General features: G+C 47.7%; 1 protein-coding gene across 4 annotated transcripts in view; it reads right to left on the bottom strand.

Annotated features, from left to right (window-relative positions):
* smek1 (SMEK homolog 1, suppressor of mek1 (Dictyostelium)) overlaps positions 1-19,052 on the bottom strand; it is a 198,652-nt gene that overhangs the window by 14,097 nt on the left and 165,503 nt on the right. For 2 of the 4 annotated variants that reach the window (XM_069915878.1, XM_069915880.1), the window contains one exon: positions 598-721. In XM_069915878.1, coding sequence (XP_069771979.1) covers positions 598-721 — 124 coding nt within the window. The remainder of the gene's footprint in view (positions 1-597; positions 722-19,052) is intronic. The other 2 variants (XM_069915879.1, XM_069915882.1) reach the window with 1 other exon arrangement.

Below are 19,052 nucleotides of genomic sequence, written 5' to 3'. Positions count from 1 at the left end.
AATTCATCCCCTCCAACAGAGCTCACTTTGTCCCCTCGTTCTTAAAACAATGGTCCACTTAATTTTTAATATTATGGTACATTTTAAACTTAACATATACAACTAATAAACTGCTATGCTTGATTGAAGAATTTACTGGCCCACACTGAGATTAGTCCATCCCACATCATGTCTCAGCACCACTTTTCATTGGGTGCTAGGCCCATATTACACCGTTTAAAAGTTCCAATAGACTTTTACATGTTTAGCTCCAGGTGAAATTGAAAATTGGGAAAAAACACCAAGTTAAAAGGGGCATTGTTCTATGAATACTTGGAAAAATCAAAAAGTACCTTTGATCTGGATTTGAAACAACTAAATTTTTGATTCACTGACAGCATATTTGGGATGAGGGTTTCATTGTCGGTTTCTTTTTCTCAGCTGAGCTGTTCTGCCTTGGAATGGACCAGAAGAGCTCATCACAGTCAGTGTGGCTGGAGTTTAGAAACAGGCAATGCTAGGATTTGAGGACCAAGTACCTTCATCACCACTCAACATTTCAATAGAAGTGTATTTGCATGCCATAGGGCTGAAGGAAAGATGATGATTGGTACTGACCATTATACGGAGATGGCTCACCTTTGCTGGGCTTCTCCTCAGTGGTATTTGCCAGCAAGGGGGCAGTCAGCACGTGCATGCAGTGTTTGTAGAAGAAACTCAGGAATTCGGTCTTCTCCGTTTTCTAAGGAAGGAAATTAGACAGCATGAGTTACAGCAATCTATTAAATGGATACAGCAACAAAGCTGCACACCAGGCAACGTACTGAAGAGTTCTTTGGATATATTTATGAATTGCCCAACTACTGAACATTTAAATCTGGTAATCTGGGATCTGCAAGTTGAACTAAGTGGACACTATTGAATTTGTCCTTGGCTGGGAGATTTTTATGGTTTAGGATGATGGTCACGTACACCAACACAACAGTAGTTGCACTATCAGATTAATGAATTTCACAATTATAGCACATATAAACACATAATAATTTGCATTTTGGTGAGCAGTTTTTAAGGATTTACTGCATTATATTATGCTCAATATTTCTCATGCCAACCAAGAGAGTATGAGGGCTTGGTGTCAATATTTTACTGATAATTAGATTAACGCTTCAACATCCATGAATTTATGTTATTTCATTAATATTGCACTAGATGGGGTGAAGTATGAAATATGCTATTTAAAAAAAAACAGATTTAGGTTTCTTTCCAATTCCAGTGTATGGGACAGCAAACATAACCCTGACAACCCATCACTAAATCTGTGAGTTATGCAAAGCTGAAATATTGATGGAAAACACTAAAGATAGCAGCTGGTCATACAGTATTTTCAGACAGGAGGGAGAGTTGGGCAGAGAAATGCAAACAGAATCTGGAAAAGAATGAAATGATATGCTTTGCAAGATCGAACCTGAAGACAGAATTCAAGGTTAATGGCAGAGTTCTTAGCAGTGTGGAGGAGCAGAAATATCTTGAGGCCCAAGTCTATAGATCCCTCAAAGTTGCCACCCAAATTGGTTGGTTAGTTATGAAGATATATTGTGTGTTGGCCTTCATTGGTCGGGGGAATTGAAATTCAAGAGCCGCAAAGTAATGTTGTAACTCTATAAAACTGCAGTTAGACCACACTTTAAGAATATTGTGTTCAGTTCTGGACGCTTCTCGGTTGGCGGAGCGGTTAGTACAACACTTTTACTGCACCAGCAATTGGGACTGGGGTTCGAATCCCATGCTGTCTGTAAGGAGATTGTACCTTCTCCCCGTGTCTGTGTGGGTTTTCCCCGGGGGCTCCAATTTCCTCCCACCATTCCAAACGTACCCAGGATGTAGGTTAATTGGACAGTACGGACTCGTAGGCTGAAACGTGCCGTTACTGTGCTGTATGTCTAAATTTTAAATTCATTCGAGGAAGATGTGAAACCTTTAGAGAGGGTGCAGAGGACATTTACCAGGATGCTGCCTGGATTTGAGAACATTTCTCATGAGGAAAGGTTGAGCAAGCTAGGATTATTTACTTTGGAATGATGAAGGATGAGAGGTGACTTAAAAGAGGGTTATAAGATTATGAGGGGCTTAGATAGAATGGACAGCTAGCACCTTTATAACCAGGGTGGCAAGGGCCAATGCCAAGGGTCACCTGTTTAAGGTGAGTGGAGGAGATGTCAGTAGTTATATTTTACACTCAGAGTAGTGTGTACTTGGAAAGCACTGCTGGGGTGGTGCTTGAGGCTGACACGATAGGGGTGTTTAAATAGACACATGGATGTACGAAAATTAGGAGGGGGGGGGTTATGGGCTGTGAGCTTGGGAAGGGTTAGATTGATAAGGAGTTGGTTTATATAGGTCGGTACAACATTGTGCCCTGAAGAGCCCGTACAGTCCTGAACAGGTACTCCCCGACTTATGACCATAATTAGAACTGAAGGATCGGTTGCATCTCAAAATGGACGCATCAGAATTTTGCCCATGCGCGTGGAGTACCAAAGTCTTAAAGCAAATTTTTAAAATCAAAAAATTTTTCATCGAAAATTTGATAATAACAACTTGAAGCTTCCTGAATTTATCAATCAACCTTGGCGAATGTTTCCACATTCTGGTCCATGCTTGCCTTGTTAATTGGCATCCCAGGGTCCATAAGATGGGTGCAGCCATCTTGATTCCTGTGTGCATATGCGAGCCTTCAGTTGGTGTTTGCACGGTGTGTTCGCGTATTGGAGTTCGGTTAACGCATGCCAGAGAGTTAAGTGCCTTAACAATGTGGAATTTGCACCATTAATTCTCACACAGGCTCCAACCCAAGTCCAATATGCGAACCCATTGTGTATGCAGGAACCAAGTTGGCTATACCCAGTCCACAGACCTTGAAATGCCAACTAACAAGGTAAGTACGCACATTTTGGCTCTTACAGCACTGTATCCCTATTATAATTTATCAAATACAACATAATTCATGTAAATTTTATATATTTTTAAAACATTTTGGCCGTATGTGTGGATGGATGCAAGTTGCACAGGTCGCAAGTCAGGGAGGTGTAGCTGGCTGGACCAACTCCGCACACAATGGGCCAAATCGCCGTGATGAACAGCCAACACAGCAGGGCACAGGGGCTTCCCCCCACCACGCAGAAGTTCCAGGCTGCAGGAGCACATTGCCGGGGAACGGCCAGGCCACACAGCAGCATTATGACATCACTCCCGTGAGCCTGTCTCTCCCCTCCAAAAAAGGAAAATGCATGGTTTGAATAAACAGCAGTTACTAGTTTACTTGCTTGGTACTCCTGGTCAACCTCAACTGATGCTGGTTGGTTAATGCCACCTCCTTCCAGCTCCCCCCCCCCCCCCCCCCCCCCCCCCCCACCCCACAATGCGCCAAGGCACTTTCTGGCTTTTGGGAGTCCACGCTCTCGAACAAAGTGAGTACACCGTACTGCTCGCCAACTTCCCCGCTCTTCTAGCCCCCAACTTCCATGATGCGGAACCAGCACATGGCGTGCAATACCACATTGAGACCATCAGACCACCCATGTATGTGTGGGCGTGGCGACTGCCCCAAGATAAGCACCTCCAAGCCAAGGCTGAGTTTACCATGATGAGGAATTGGGGATCACCCCCTGCCATTCCAACAGCCCATGGCCCATGGACACATAGTCCCAAAGAACGCTGGCGGCTGGCGCCCCTGCGGAGACTACCGCAGGCTCAATGACGCAACGGTACCGGACAGATACCCCATCCCGCACATAAAGGACTTTGCCGCATGACTCCAAAGTGCCCAGAAGTCAGCCATAATCACTCTGTTTGGCCTCTTCGAGTTCCCGAGAATACCATTTGGGCTGAAAAACGTGGTCCAACCATTCTAGCATCTCATTGACTTAGTGGCAAGGGACCTGGAGGGGATTTTCGTGTACCTGGACAACATCCCCATTGCCAGCCCAGATGCCAGGATCCATAAAGAACATTTTAAATGCTTGTTTGCCCGACTGCAGACTTTTGGGCTAACCATCAACCTGTCCAAGTGCCAGTTCAGTTTGTCCACCATCGACTTCCTTGGGCACCGAATCTCCAGCGAAGGAACAACACTTTTGTCTGACAAGGTCGAGGCCATTCAGAACTTTCCCAGGCCTGGAGGATTCCCTGGGATGGTCATTTCTATCATTGCTTCCTCCCAGGAGCAGCAGCCACCATGCGACCTCTCTTTGACCTTGTTAAGGCAGGTAACAAGGAGCCCAGTTGGTCTGCGGAGACACTCCATGCATTTGAGGAGACCAAACAGCTTTTTCCAAAACCACATCGAGGCACACTGGATCCAACCAGACTTACCCCTGTCGTTAACGACAGACGTCTCAGACCAGGCAATGTTGCAACAGTGGGAGGATCACCAGCTTTCTTCAGCAAACACCTCCGACTACCCGAGCTGAAGTACAGCGCTTTTGGTCGCGAACTGCTGGCAACTTAACAGGCCATACACCATTTCTGGTACATCCTTGAAGGCCAAGTGTTCACGGCCTACACAGATCACAAGCCACTGGTGCAGGTGCTGGGCAAAATCTCGGACCCCTGGTTGGCGAGGCAACAACGGCACCTTTCATACATCTCCAAATATACCACGGACATCCGCCACGTAGCGGGGAAGTCCAATGAGGTAGATGACACAATGTCCAGGCCAATTATCTCCGAGGTGACGGATGGCATCGACACAGGTCAGCTCGCCAGGGACCAGGCATACTGCATCGCCATCACCAGCCTACAAATTGAAGAGTTTGTGTCTCACAGGTTCGACCACGTGCACGTGGACATTGTAGGGCCCCTTTCCATCAGCCAGGGGATGAAGTACCTTTTCACCATGGTTGACCGCTTTACACACTGGCCAGAGGCAACATGGAGACCTGTGTGAGGGTCTTTACCTCATAGTGGATAGTCCTTTTTGGTGTCCCTTCCAACATAACCAGATCAGGGTAGCCCAGTTTACCTCTTCCCTCTGGGCGACATGGCCAAATTCTGCGGTAGTCAGGTACACCACACAACTGCCTACTACCCCCAATCCAATGGGCTGGTAGAGCACTTTCATTGCCATCTAAAAGCAGCCCTCAAATCACAGCTGCATGGGCCCAACTGGATGGATGAACTCCCATGCGTCCTGTTGGACATCCGCACAGCACCTAAAGAGGGCCTCCCCACCTCATCAGGTGGAAATGGTCGGCGCCGCACCGCTCTCCATCCCAGGTGATGTCCATTTTGGCTCCACAGAACCACCACTGAATGCCCTGGATGTCATACAGCAGGTGAGGAACGACACCGCCTACCCATGTCCACATCCTACCATCACCCACAGGTCACCAATCAGCCACATCCCACAAGAACTCAAAACTACAGACTTTGTTTTTGTAAGACAGGGTGAACCAGGTACCCCCTTGCAGTGCCCGTACAAAGGGCCTTTCAAGGTACTGAGAAGGGAGGGGGTTGTATATACTCTAGACATTGGAGGCAGGCATGATGTGTTTGGAGTCAACTGTCTCAAGAAAGCCCACTTGGACTGTTCAGAGCCTTTCTCTGCCCCTACACAACACTGGGGGCGCCCGCCCAAAGACAATCTCCCAAATCTCACCCTGTGACTGTGATTTTGTGGGGGGCGGTGTAGTGGGCCGGGTCAACCTTGCACATGACGGGCTGAATCCCCCCCACTGCGCGGAAGTTTCAGGCTGCAGGAGCGCATTGCCAGGGGAATGGCCAGGCCTCACAGCAGCATTATGACATCACTCCCATGAGCCTGTCTCCCCCCCCCCACCCCTCCCCCACCCCAAAGGAACATGCATCATTGGAATAAATGGCATTTACTGGTTTACTTGCTTGGCGTTTATTTCAGCAGGGCTACAGAGGACCTGTACTATTTTATGTTCTACTTGTACAGGAGAGTTAAAAATAGATAGATTTTTTTTTAGGTTGATGAAAATTTAACAGTACTAAATAAGTAAACTGTCTGAGGGCAAAGACCATGTCAGTGGTTCCTCTGTTTGCGCGAAAGCCGCACTGTGATTCTGGGAGAATATTCTCAGCGACACTAGGTATTTTTCTATTTAGTAGAATCCTAGCGAAGATTTTGCCTGCAATGGAGAGCAACGTGATTCCCCTGTAGTTTGAGCAGTCTGATTTCTCGCCTTTGTTTTTGTACAGGGTGATGATGCTGGCATCACGAAGATCCTGAGGCAGTTTACCTTGGTCCCAACAAAGCTTGAAAAACTCATGCAGTTTGGCATGCAGAGTTTTGCCGCCAGCCTTCCAGACTTCTGGGGGGATTCCATCCATACCTGCTGCTTTGCCACTTTTCAGTTGTTCGATTGCCTTATATGTCTCATCCAGGGTGGGAACCTCATCCAGCTCTAGCCTTAGGGGCTGTTGAGGGAGCTGGAGCAGGGCGGAATCTTGGACTGAGCGGTTGGTACTGAAAAGAGATTGGAAGTGTTCTGACCATCGGTTGAGGATGGAGATCTTGTCGCTGAGGAGGACTTTGCCATCTGAGCTGCGCAGCGGGCTTTGGACTTGGGGTGAGGGGCCGTACACAGCCTTTAGAGCCTCGTAGAAACCCCTGAAGTCGCCAATGTCTGCGCTGAGCTGTGTTCGTTTGGCGAGGCTAGTCCACCACTCATTTTGGATCTCCCGGAGTTTGCGCTGAAGATGGCTGCATGCGCGACGGAAGGCTTGTTTCTTCTCTGGACAGGACGGCTTTGTAAGGTGAGCCTGGTGGGCAGCTCGCTTCTTTGCCAGCAGCTCCTGGATTTCCTGGCTGTTTTCGTCAAACCAGTCCTTGTTTTTCCTGGAGGAGAAGCCCAGTACCTCTTCAGTGGATTGCAGTATGGTAGTCTTCAACTGATCCCAGAGGGTTTCAGGGGACGGGTCCGTGAGGCGGGTTGCAACGTCGAGCTTTGCTTTGAGGTTTGCCTGGAAGTTTCCTCTCGCTTCGTCTGACTGCAGTTTTCCAACATTGAACCTCTTTCTGGGGGCTTTATTGTTCCTGGGCTTTGGCTTGAAGTGAAGGTTGAGCTTGCAGCGAACCAGCCGGTGGTCAGTGTGGCATTCCGCGCTAGGCATGACCCTGGTGTGGAGCACATCTTGTTTGTCACTTTCTCGCACCAGGATGTAGTCCAGGAGGTGCCAGTGTTTGGATCGGGGATGCATCCAGGTGGTCTTAAGGCTGTCCCTCTGCTGAAAAATGGTGTTTGTAATGACGAGCCGCTGATCTGCGCAGAGCTCCAACAGGAGGCGCCCACTGTCGTTGCACTTGCCGACGCCATGCTTGCCCAGGATTCCTGGCCAGGTTTCTGAGTCTTTGCCGACACGAGCGTTGAAGTCGCCCAGGATGACAACCTTGTCGGCTGTAGGGGTACGTTGGATGAGGTTGCGCAGGTCGGTGTAGAACTTGTTCTTTTCTGCTGGTTCCGCCTGGAGGGTTGGAGCATAGACACTGATGAGGGTGATGTGACGCTTGTTTTGAAGTGGGAGTCGCATGGACTCCCAAGAAAAGTGCAGAGAACAAAACAAAGGACTCTACATCACCTTTGTTGACCTCACCAAAGCCTTCGACACCGTGAGCAGGAAAGGGCTTTGGCAAATACTAGAGCGCATCGGATGTCCCCCAAAGTTCCTCAACATGATTATCCAACTGCACGAAAACCAACAAGGTCGGGTCAGATACAGCAATGAGCTCTCTGAACCCTTCTCCATTAACAATGGCGTGAAGCAAGGCTGTGTTCTCGCACCAACCCTCTTTTCAATCTTCTTCAGCATGATGCTGAACCAAGCCATGAAAGACCCCAACAATGAAGACGCTGTTTACATCCGGTACCGCACGGATGGCAGTCTCTTCAATCTGAGGCGCCTGCAAGCTCACACCAAGACACAAGAGAAACTTGTCCGTGAACTACTCTTTGCAGATGATGCCGCTTTAGTTGCCCATTCAGAGCCAGCTCTTCAGCGCTTGACGTCCTGCTTTGCGGAAGCTGCCAAAATGTTTGGCCTGGAAGTCAGCCTGAAGAAAACTGAGGTCCTCCATCAGCCAGCTCCCCACCATGACTACCAGCCCCCCCACATCTCCATCGGGCACACAAAACTCAAAACGGTCAACCAGTTTACCTATCTCGGCTGCACCATTTCATCAGATGCAAGGATCGACAATGAGATAGACAACAGACTCGCCAAGGCAAATAGCGCCTTTGGAAGACTACACAAAAGAGTCTGGAAAAACAACCAACTGAAAAACCTCACAAAGATAAGCGTATACAGAGCCGTTGTCATACCCACACTCCTGTTCGGCTCCGAATCATGGGTCCTCTACCGGCACCACCTACGGCTCCTAGAAACGCTTCCACCAGCGTTGTCTCTGCTCCATCCTCAACATCCATTGGAGCGCTCACACCCCTAACGTCGAGGTACTCGAGATGGCAGAGGTCGACAGCATCGAGTCCACGCTGCTGAAGATCCAGCTGCGCTGGATGGGTCACGTCTCCAGAATGGAGGACCATCGCCTTCCCAAGATCGTATTATATGGCGAGCTCTCCACTGGCCACCGTGACAGAGGTGCACCAAAGAAAAGGTACAAGGACTGCCTAAAGAAATCTCTTGGTGCCTGCCACATTGACCACCGCCAGTGGGCTGATAACGCCTCAAACCGTGCATCTTGGCGCCTCACAGTTTGGCGGGCAGCAGCCTCCTTTGAAGAAGACCGCAGAGCCCACCTCACTGACAAAAGGCAAAGGAGGAAAAACCCAACACCCAACCCCAACCAACCAATTTTCCCTTGCAACCGCTGCAATCGTGTCTGCCTGTCCCGCATCGGACTGGTCAGCCACAAACGAGCCTGCAGCTGACGTGGACTTTTTTTACCCCCTCCATAAATCTTCGTCCGCGAAGCCAAGCCAAAGAAGAAGAAATAAGTAAACTCATTTTCTGTTAATTGGAAAAATAACACACTGCACTTAGAATAAGATACACCAGAAAGAGTGCAGATGCTTGAAAACTGGAGCAACACACCAATGCTGGAGGACCTCAGCGCGTCAGGCAACATCCATGGAAAATAATAGATAGTTTATGTTTTGGGCCAAAACATTTTATCAAGACTGGGAAGAAAGAGGGCAAAAGCCAGAAATGGAAATAATATAAGAAACCTGGAGGTGATAGAGGAAGAGGCAGGAGGAAGATGCACTGATTGGAGAGGACAGTAGATCATGGAATGAAAGAAGGAGCTGGGGAACTAGAGGAAGGAAAGTGTGGGCAAAGTGTAGGCCAAGAGGGCGGGAGAGGGGAAATAGATGGAAGAATGGACCCAGAGGGATCAAGGAAAACAAGAGGGGTAGAAAACAAGGGGTGAATGTTACCAGAGTTTGGAGAAGTCAATGCTATCTGGTTGGAATCTGCCAGGACAGCGTTAAGAGGAGTTGTTCTGCTACTTTGCGAATGGCCTCAACATGGCAATAAAGTAGGGCATGCATTGATACAACAATATGGGAATGGGAACCATAAACCATGGAAATCTACAGCATAGTACATTTGGTCCACAGTGTTGTGCCAACCTAATAACAACTGTCTCAAATTTCCCTCCTGTGTAATCCTCCATTTTTCTCAGTCCCACGTACCTATCTAATATTAAAATATCCTATTGTACCTGCCTCCATCATTGCTGCAGGCAGCAGATTCCATGCACTCACTATTCTCTCTAAAAATCCTTTCTCTTACATCCACCCTGTTCTTACTCCCAAGCACCATAAAATTATGCCCCCTCATCTTAGCCATTTCCCAAGGAAAAAGACTCTGGCCATCCACCCAATCAATGCCTCTCATCATCTAGTGCCCCTCCATCAGGTCACCCCTCATCTTCTGTCGCTTCAAGGAGGAAACACCAAGTTCACTTATCCTATTGTGATAAGGCATGCTCTCCAACTCAGGCAGCATCCTTGTAAATCTCTTCTGCACCCTCTCTGTAGCATCCACATCCTACCAATAGTGAGGCGACCAGAATGGAACACAATACTCTAAGTGGGGTCAAACTATAGCTGTAACATTGTCTCACGGTTAATGAAGGCCAATACATCAATCGCCTTCTTAACAACAATATCAACCTGTGCTCAGCTTTGAGTGTTGATGTTTTTGCCTCCTCACTTTTCTCCATTTTTAATCATTTCCAAATATATATAACTTCTCCAAACAGATCAGCTGCAATTTATAAAATGTTGCCAACTTTAGTCGGCATCACTGCCACGCGTCTCATGGACTCTCTTGCTCTCCATCACGTCATAGGCATTCCCTTTGTTCTCACCATTTCCAACATTTTCTTGCTGCTACCTTTAGGCAGAAGGTACAGAATCCTGAACTCAAGCACCTCCAGGTTCAAGAACAGTTTTTATTCAACAGCTTTCAAGCTCTTGACTCTCCCCGACCATATCCTAAACTAGGTAGGGTCCACTAAAAGATCTTGCACTATTGAGATATCACTATTTTTTTCCCCTTACAGTAACAGTAACCATGAATATTTATCTTCTATTCCACTTCAATTATTTTCCCTTTTTTGTCTTTGTATATTGTGCTTTATTTAATTTATACTTTGGAGTTGGTGTATCTTATGTACCCGTTTGGTGCCAGCAAATGAGAATTTTGGTGTATCTGCACAATGTACTTAAGTATATTACAATATAATTTCAGTACTCATCATTCCTCTTCCATTTTTGCAACTTTAAGCATTTTTGGTTCTAATGTTTCCTAATTCTGATGAAAGGACATTGACCCAAAATTGTTGTTCTCACCAAAGATGCTGCCTAACTGGGCCAAGAACTTGCTGCATTTCAAAAAGATGTGCCTAACTGGGCCAAGAACTTGCTGCATTTCACCAAAGATGCTGCCTAACTGGGTCAAGAACTTGCTGCATTTCACTAAAGATGTGCCTAACTGGGCCAAGACCTTGCTGGATTTCACAAAAGATGCTGCCAAACTGGGCAAAGAACTTGCTGCATTTCACCAAAGATGCTGCCAAACTGGGCCAAGAACTTGCTGCATTTCACCAAAGATGCTGCCAAACTGGGCCAAGAACGCTGCATTTCACCAAAGATGCTGCCAAACTGGGCCAAGAACTTGCTGCATTTCACCAAAGATGCTGCCTAACTGGGCCAAGAACTTGCTGCAGTTCACCAAAGATGCTGCCTAACTGGGCCAAGAACTTGCTGCATTTCACCAAAGATGCTGCCAAACTGGGCCAAGAACTTGCTGCATTTCACCAAAAATGCTGCCAAACTGGGCCAAGAAGTTGCTGCATTTCACCAAAGATGCTGCCTTACTGGGCCAAGAACTTGCTGCATTTCACCAAAGATGTGCCTAAGTGGGCCAAGAACTTGCTGAATTTCACCAAAGATGTGCCTAACTGGGCCAAGACCTTACTGCATTTCACCAAAGATGCTGCCAAACTGGGCCAAGGACTTGCTGCATTTCACCAAATATGTGCCTAACTGGACCACGAACTTGCTGTATTTCACCAAAGATGTGACTAACTGGGCCAAGAACTTGCTGCATTTCACCAAAGATGCTGCCTAACTGGGCCAAGAACTTGCTGCATTTCACCAAAGATGCTGCCTAACTGGGCCAAAAACTTGCTGCAATTCACCAAAGATGCTGCCTAACTGGGCCAAGAACTTGCTGCATTTCACCAAAGATGCTGCCTAACTGGGCAAAGAACTTGCTGCATTTCACCAAAGATGCTGCCAAACTGGGCCAAGAACTTGTAGCATTTCACCAAAGATGCTGCCTAACTGGGCCAAGAACTTGCTGCATTTCACCAAAGATGCTGCCTAACTGGGCCAAGAACTTGCTGCATTTCACCAAAGATGCTGCCTAACTGGTCCAAGAACTTGCTGCATTTCACCAAAGATGCTGCCTAACTGGGCCAAAAACTTGCTGCATTTCACCAAAGATGCTGCCAAACTGGGCCAAGAACTTGCTGCATTTCACCAAAGATGCTGCCTAACTGGTCCAAGAACTTGCTGCATTTCACCAAAGATGCTGCCTAACTGGGCCAAAAACTTGCTGCATTTCACCAAAGATGCTGCCAAACTGGGCCAAGAACTTGCTGCATTTCACCAAAGATGCTGCAAAACTGGGCCAAGAACTTGCAGCATTTCACCAAAGATGCTGCCAAACTGGGCCAAGAACTTGCTGCATTTCACCAAAGATGCTGCCTAAATGGGCCAAGAACTTGCTACATTTCACCAAATATGCTGTCTAACTGGGCCAAGAACTTGCTGCATTTCACCAAAGATGCTGCCGAACTGGGCCAAGAACTTGCGGCATTTCACCAAAGATGCTGCCTTACTGGGCCAAGAACTTGCTGCATTTCACCAAAGATGTGCCTAACTGGGCCACGAACTTGCTGCATTTCACTAAAGATGTGCCTAACTGGGCCAAGACCTTGCTGCATTTCACCAAAGATGCTGCCAAACTGGGCCAAGAACTTGCTGCATTTCACCAAAGATGCTGCCAAACTGGGCCAAGAACTTGCTGCATTTCACCAAAGATGCTGCCAAACTGGGCCAAGAACTTGCTGCATTTCACCAAAGATGCTGCCAAACTCGGCCAAGAACTTGCTGCATTTCACCAAAGATGCTGCCTAACTGGGCCAAGAACTTGCTGCAGTTCACCAAAGATGCTGCCTAACTGGGCCAAGAACTTGCTGCATTTCACCAAAGATGCTGCCGAACTGGGCCAAGAACTTGCTGCACTTCACCAAAGATGCTGCCTAACTGGGCCAAGAACTTGCTGCATTTCACCAAAGATGCTGCCGAACTGGGCCAAGAACTTGCTGCATTTCACCAAAGATGCTGCCTTACTGGGCCAAGAACTTGCTGCATTTCACCAAAGATGTGCCTAACTGGGCCAAGAACTTGCTGCATTTCACTAAAGATGTGCCTAATTGGGCCAAGACCTTGCTGCATTTCACCAAAGATGCTGCCAAACTGGGCCAAGAACTTGCTGCATTTCACCTAAGATGCTGCCAAACTGGGCCAAGAACTTGCTGCATTTCACCAAAGATGCTGCCAAACTGGGCCAAGAACTTGCTGCATTTCACCAAAGATGCTGCCAAACTCGGCCAAGAACTTGCTGCATTTCACCAAAGATGCTGCCTAACTGGGCCAAGAACTTGCTGCAGTTCACCAAAGATGCTGCCTAACTGGGCCAAGAACTTGCTGCATTTCACCAAAGATGCTGCCGAACTGGGCCAAGAACTTGCTGCACTTCACCAAAGATGCTGCCTAACTGGGCCAAGAACTTGCTGCATTTCACCAAAGATGCTGCCGAACTGGGCCAAGAACTTGCTGCATTTCACCAAAGATGCTGCCTTACTGGGCCAAGAACTTGCTGCATTTCACCAAAGATGTGCCTAACTGGGCCAAGAACTTGCTGCATTTCACTAAAGATGTGCCTAATTGGGCCAAGACCTTGCTGCATTTCACCAAAGATGCTGCCAAACTGGGCCAAGAACTTGCTGCATTTCACCTAAGATGCTGCCAAACTGGGCCAAGAACTTGCTGCATTTCACCAAAGATGCTGCCTAACTGGGCCAAGAACTTGCTGCATTTCACCAAAGATGCTGCCAAACTGGGCCAAGAACTTGCTGCATTTCACCAAAGATGCTGCCTAACTGGGCCAAGAACTTGCTGCAGTTCACCAAAGATGCTGCCTAACTGGGCCAAGAACTTGCTGCATTTCACCAAAGATGCTGCCTAACTGGGCCAAGAACTTGCTGCATTTCACCAAAGATGCTGCCTAACTGGGCCAAAAACTTGCTGCATTTCACCAAAGATGCTGCCAAACTGGGCCAAGAACTTGCTGCATTTCACCAAAGATGCTGCCAAACTGGGCCAAGACCTTGCCGCATTTCACCAAAAATGCTGCCAAACTGGGCCAAGAAGTTGCTGCATTTCACCAAAGATGCTGCCTTACTGGGCCAAGAACTTGCTGCATTTCACCAAAGATGTGCCTAAGTGGGCCAAGAACTTGCTGAATTTCACCAAAGATGTGCCTAACTGGGCCAAGACCTTACTGCATTTCACCAAAGATGCTGCCAAACTGGGCCAAGGACTTGCTGCATTTCACCAAATATGTGCCTAACTGGACCACGAACTTGCTGTATTTCACCAAAGATGTGACTAACTGGGCCAAGACCTTGCTGCATTTCACCAAAGATGTGCCTAACTGGGCCAAGAACTGGCTGCATTTCACCAAAGATGTGCCTATCTGGGCCAAGAACTTGCTGCATTTCACCAAAGATGCTGCCAAACTGGGCCAAGAACTTGATGCATTTCACCAAAGATGCTGCCAAACTGGGCCAAGAACTTGATGCATTTCACCAAAGATGTGCCTAACTGGGCCAAGACCTTGCTGCATTTCACCAAAGATGCTGCCTAACTGGGCCAAGAACTTGCTGCATTTCACCAAAGATGCTGCCAAACTGGGCCAAGAACCTGTAGAATTTCACCAAAGATGCTGCCAAACTGGGCCAAGAACTTGCTGCATTTCACCAAAGATGCTGCCAAACTGGGGCAAGAACTTGCTGCATTTCACCAAAGATGCTGCCAAACTGGGCCAAGAACTTGCTGCATTTCACCAAAGATGCTGCCTAACTGGGCCAAGAACTTGCTGCAGTTCACCAAAGATGTAGCCTAACTGGGCCAAGAACTTGCTGCATTTCACCAAAGATGCTGCCTAACTGGGCCAAGAACTTGCTGCATTTCACCAAAGATGCTGCCTAACTGGGCCAAAAACTTGCTGCAATTCACCAAAGATGCTGCCTAACTGGGCCAAGAACTTGCTGCATTTCACCAAAGATGCTGCCTAACTGGGCAAAGAACTTGCTGCATTTCACCAAAGATGCTGCCAAACTGGGCCAAGAACTTGTAGCATTTCACCAAAGATGCTGCCTAACTGGGCCAAGAACTTGCTGCATTTCACCAAAGATGCTGCCAAACTGGGCCAAGAACTTGATGCATTTCAACAAAGATGCTGCCGAACTGGGCCAAGAACTTGCTGCATTTCACCAAAGATGCTGCCGAAGTGGGCAAAGAACTTGCTGCATTTTACCAAAGAAGCTGCCAAACTGGGCCAAGAACTTGCTGCATTTCACCAAAGATGCTGCCTTACTGGGCTAAGAACTTGCTGCATTTCACCAAAGATGTGCCTAAGTGGGCCAAGAACTTGCTGCATTTCACCAAAGATGTGCCAAACTGGGCCAAGACCCTGCAGCATTTCACCAAAGAGGCTGCCAAACTGGGCCAAGAACTTGCTGCATTTCACCAAAGATGTGCCTAACTGGGCCAAGAACTTGCTGCATTTCAGCAAAGATGTGCCGAACTGGGCCAAGAACTTGCTGCATTTCACCAAATATGTGCCTAACTGGACCACGAACTTGCTGTATTTCACCAAAGATGTGCCTAACTGGGCCAAGACCTTGCTGCATTTCACCAAAGATGTGCCTAACTGGGCAAAGAACTTGCTGCATTTCACCAAAGATGTGCCTAACTGGGCCAAGAACTTGCTGTATTTCACCATAGATGTGCCTAACTGGACCACGAACTTGCTGTATTTCACCAAAGATGTGCCTAACTGGTCAAGAACTTGCTGCATTTCACCAAAGATGCTGCCAAACTGGACCAAGACCTTGCTGCATTTGTCCAAAGATGCTGCCAAACTGGGCCAAGAACTTGCTGCATTTCACCAAAGATGCTGCCAAACTGGGCCAAGAACTTGCTGCATTTCACCAAAGATGCTGCCAAACTGGGCCAAGAACTTGCTGCATTTCACCAAAGATGCTGCCAAACTGGGCCAAGAACTTGCTGCATTTCACCAAAGATGCTGCCTAACTGGGCCAAGAACTTGCTGCATTTCACCAAAGATGCTGCCAAACTGGGCCAAGAAGTTGCTGCATTTCACCAAAGATATGCTTAACTGGGCCAAGACCTTGCTGCATTTCACCAAAAATACTGCCAAACTGAGCCAAGAACTTGGTGCATTTCACCAAAGATATGCTTAACTGGGCCAAGAACTTGCTGCATTTCACCAAAGATGCTGCCTAACTGGGCCAAGAACTTGCTGTATTTCACCAAAGATGCTGCCAAACTGGGCCAAGAACTTGCTGCATTTCACCAAAGATGCTGCCTAACTGGGCCAAGAACTTGCTGCATTTCGCCAAAGATGCTGCCGAACTGGGCCAAGATCTTGCTGCATTTCACCAAAGATGCTGCCGAACTGGGCCAAGAACTTGCTGCATTTCACCAAAGATGCTGCCGAACTGGGCCAAGAACTTGCTGCATTTCACCAAAGATGCTGCCGAATTGGGTCAAGAACTTGCTGCATTTTACCAAAGATGCTGTCAAACTGGGCCAAGAACTTGCTGCATTTCACCAAAGATGTTGCCTTACTGGGCCAAGAACTTGCTGCATTTCACCAAAGATGTGCCTAAGTGGGCCAAGAACTTGCTGCATTTCACCAAAGATGCTGCCAAACTGGGCCAAGGACTTACTGCATTTCACCAAAGATGTGCCTAACTGGGCCAAGACCCTGCTGCATTTCACCAAAGAGGCTGCCAAACTGGGCCAACAACTTGCTGCATTTCACCAAAGATGTGCCTAACTGGGCCAAGAACTTGCTGCATTTCACCAAAGATGCTGCCAAACTGGGCCAAGAACCTGTAGCATTTCACCAAAGATGCTGCCAAACTGGGCCAAGAACTTGCTGCATTTCACCAAAGATGCTGTCAAACTGGGCCAAGAACTTGCTGCATTTCACCAAAGATGCTGCCGAACTGAGCCAAGAACTTGCTGCATTTCACCAAAGATGCTGACTAACTGGGCCAAGAACTTGCTGCATTTCACCAAAGATGCTGCCAAAATGGGCCAAGAACTTGCTGCATTTCAACAAAGATGCTGCCGAAGTGGGCCAAGAACTTGCTGCAATTCACCAAAGATGCTGCCGAAGTGGGCCAAGAACTTGCTGCATTTCAACAAAGAAGCTGCCAAACTGGGCCAAGAACTTGCTGCATTTCACCAAAGATGCTGCCAAACTGGGCCAAGAAGTTGCTGCATTTCACCAAAGATATGCTTAACTGGGCCAAGACCTTTCTGCATTTCACCAAAAATGGTGCCAAACTGGGCCAAGAACTTGCTGCATTTCACCAAAGATGCTGCCTTACTGGGCCAAGAACTTGCTGCATTTCACCAAAGATGTGCCTAAGTGGGCCAAGAACTTGCTGCATTTCACCAAAGATGCTGCCAAACTGGGCCAAGGACTTACTGCATTTCACCAAAGATGTGCCTAACTGGGCCAAGACCCTGCTGCATTTCACCAAAGAGGCTGCCAAACTGGGCCAAGAACTTGCTGCATTTCACCAAAGATGTGCCTAACTGGGCCAAGAACTTGCTGCATTTCACCAAAGATGTGCCGAACTGGGCCAAGAACTTGCTGCATTTCACCAAATATGTGCCTAACTGGACCACGAACTTGCTGTATTTCACCAAAGATGTGCCTAACTGGGCCAAGACCTTGCTGCATTTCACCAAAGATGTTCCTAACTGGGCAAAGAACTTGCTGCATTTCACCAAAGATGTGCCTAACTGGGCCAAGAACTTGCTGCATTTCACCAAAGATGTGCCTAACTGGGCCAAGAACTTGCTGCATTTCACCAAAGATGTGCCTAACTGGGCCAAGAACTTGCTGCATTTCACCAAAGATGTGCCTAACTGGGCCAAGAACTTGCTGCATTTCACCAAAGATGCTGCCGAACTGGGTCAAGAACTTGCTGCATTTCACCAAAGATGCTGGCGAACTGGGCCAAGAACTTGCTGCATTTCACCAAAAATGCTGCCGAATTGGGTCAAGAACTTGCTGCATTTCACCAAAGATGCTGCCGAACTGGGCCAAGAACTTGTTGCATTTCACCAAAGATGCTGCCGAACTGGGCCAAGAACTTGCTGCATTTCACCAAAGATTCTGCCAAACTGGGCCAAGAACTTGCTGCATTTCACCAAAGATGTTCCTAACTGGGCCAAGACCTTGCTGCATTTCACCAAAGATGCTGCCAAACTGGGCCATGAACTTGCTGCATTTCACCAAAGATGCTACAAACTGGGCCAAAAACTTGCTGCATTTCACCAAAGATGATGCCAAACTGGGCAAAGAACTTGCTGCATTTCACCAAACATGTGCCTAACTGGGCCAAGAACTTGCTGCATTTCACCAAAGATGCTGCCTAACTGAGCCAAGACCTTGCTGCATTTCACCAAAGCTGCTGCCTTACTGGGCCAAAAACTTGCTGCATTTCACCAAAGATGTGCCTAACTGGTCAAGAACTTGCTGCATTTCACCAAAGATGCTGCCAAACTGGACCAAAACCTTGCTGCATTTGTCCAAAGATGCTGCCAAACTGGGCCAAGAACTTTCTGCATTTCACCAAAGATGCTGCCAAACTGGGCCAAGAACATGCAGCATTTCACCAAAGATGCTGCCAAACTGGGCCAAGAACTTGCTGCATTTCACCAAAGATGCTGCCTAACTGGGCCAAGAACTTGCTGCATTTCACCAAAGATGCTGCCAAACTGGGCCAAGAACTTGCTGCATTACAACAAAGATGCTGCCGAACTGGGCCAAGAACTTGCTGCAATTCACCAAAGATGCTGCCGAACTGTGCCAAGAACTTGCTGCATTTCACCAAAGAAGCTGCCAAACTGGGCCAAGAACTTGCTGCATTTCACCAAAGATGCTGCCAAACTGGGCCAAGAAGTTGCTGCATTGCACCAAAGATGCTGCCAAACTGGACCAAGACCTTGTTGCATTTCACCAAAGATGCTGCCTAACTGGGCCAAGACCTTGCTGCATTTCACCAAAGATGCTGCCAAACTGGACCAATACCTTGCTGCATTTCACCAAAGATGCTGCCTAACTGGGCCAAAAACTTGCTGCATTTCACCAAAGATGTGCCTAACTGGGCCAAGAAGTTG

The sequence above is a fragment of the Narcine bancroftii genome, chromosome 2, assembly GCF_036971445.1.
Source record: "Narcine bancroftii isolate sNarBan1 chromosome 2, sNarBan1.hap1, whole genome shotgun sequence".
In the NCBI taxonomy this organism is placed as follows: domain Eukaryota; kingdom Metazoa; phylum Chordata; class Chondrichthyes; order Torpediniformes; family Narcinidae; genus Narcine; species Narcine bancroftii.
Note: the sequence above shows the minus strand (reverse complement) of the source record. Positions and strands in the feature narration are given on the sequence as shown.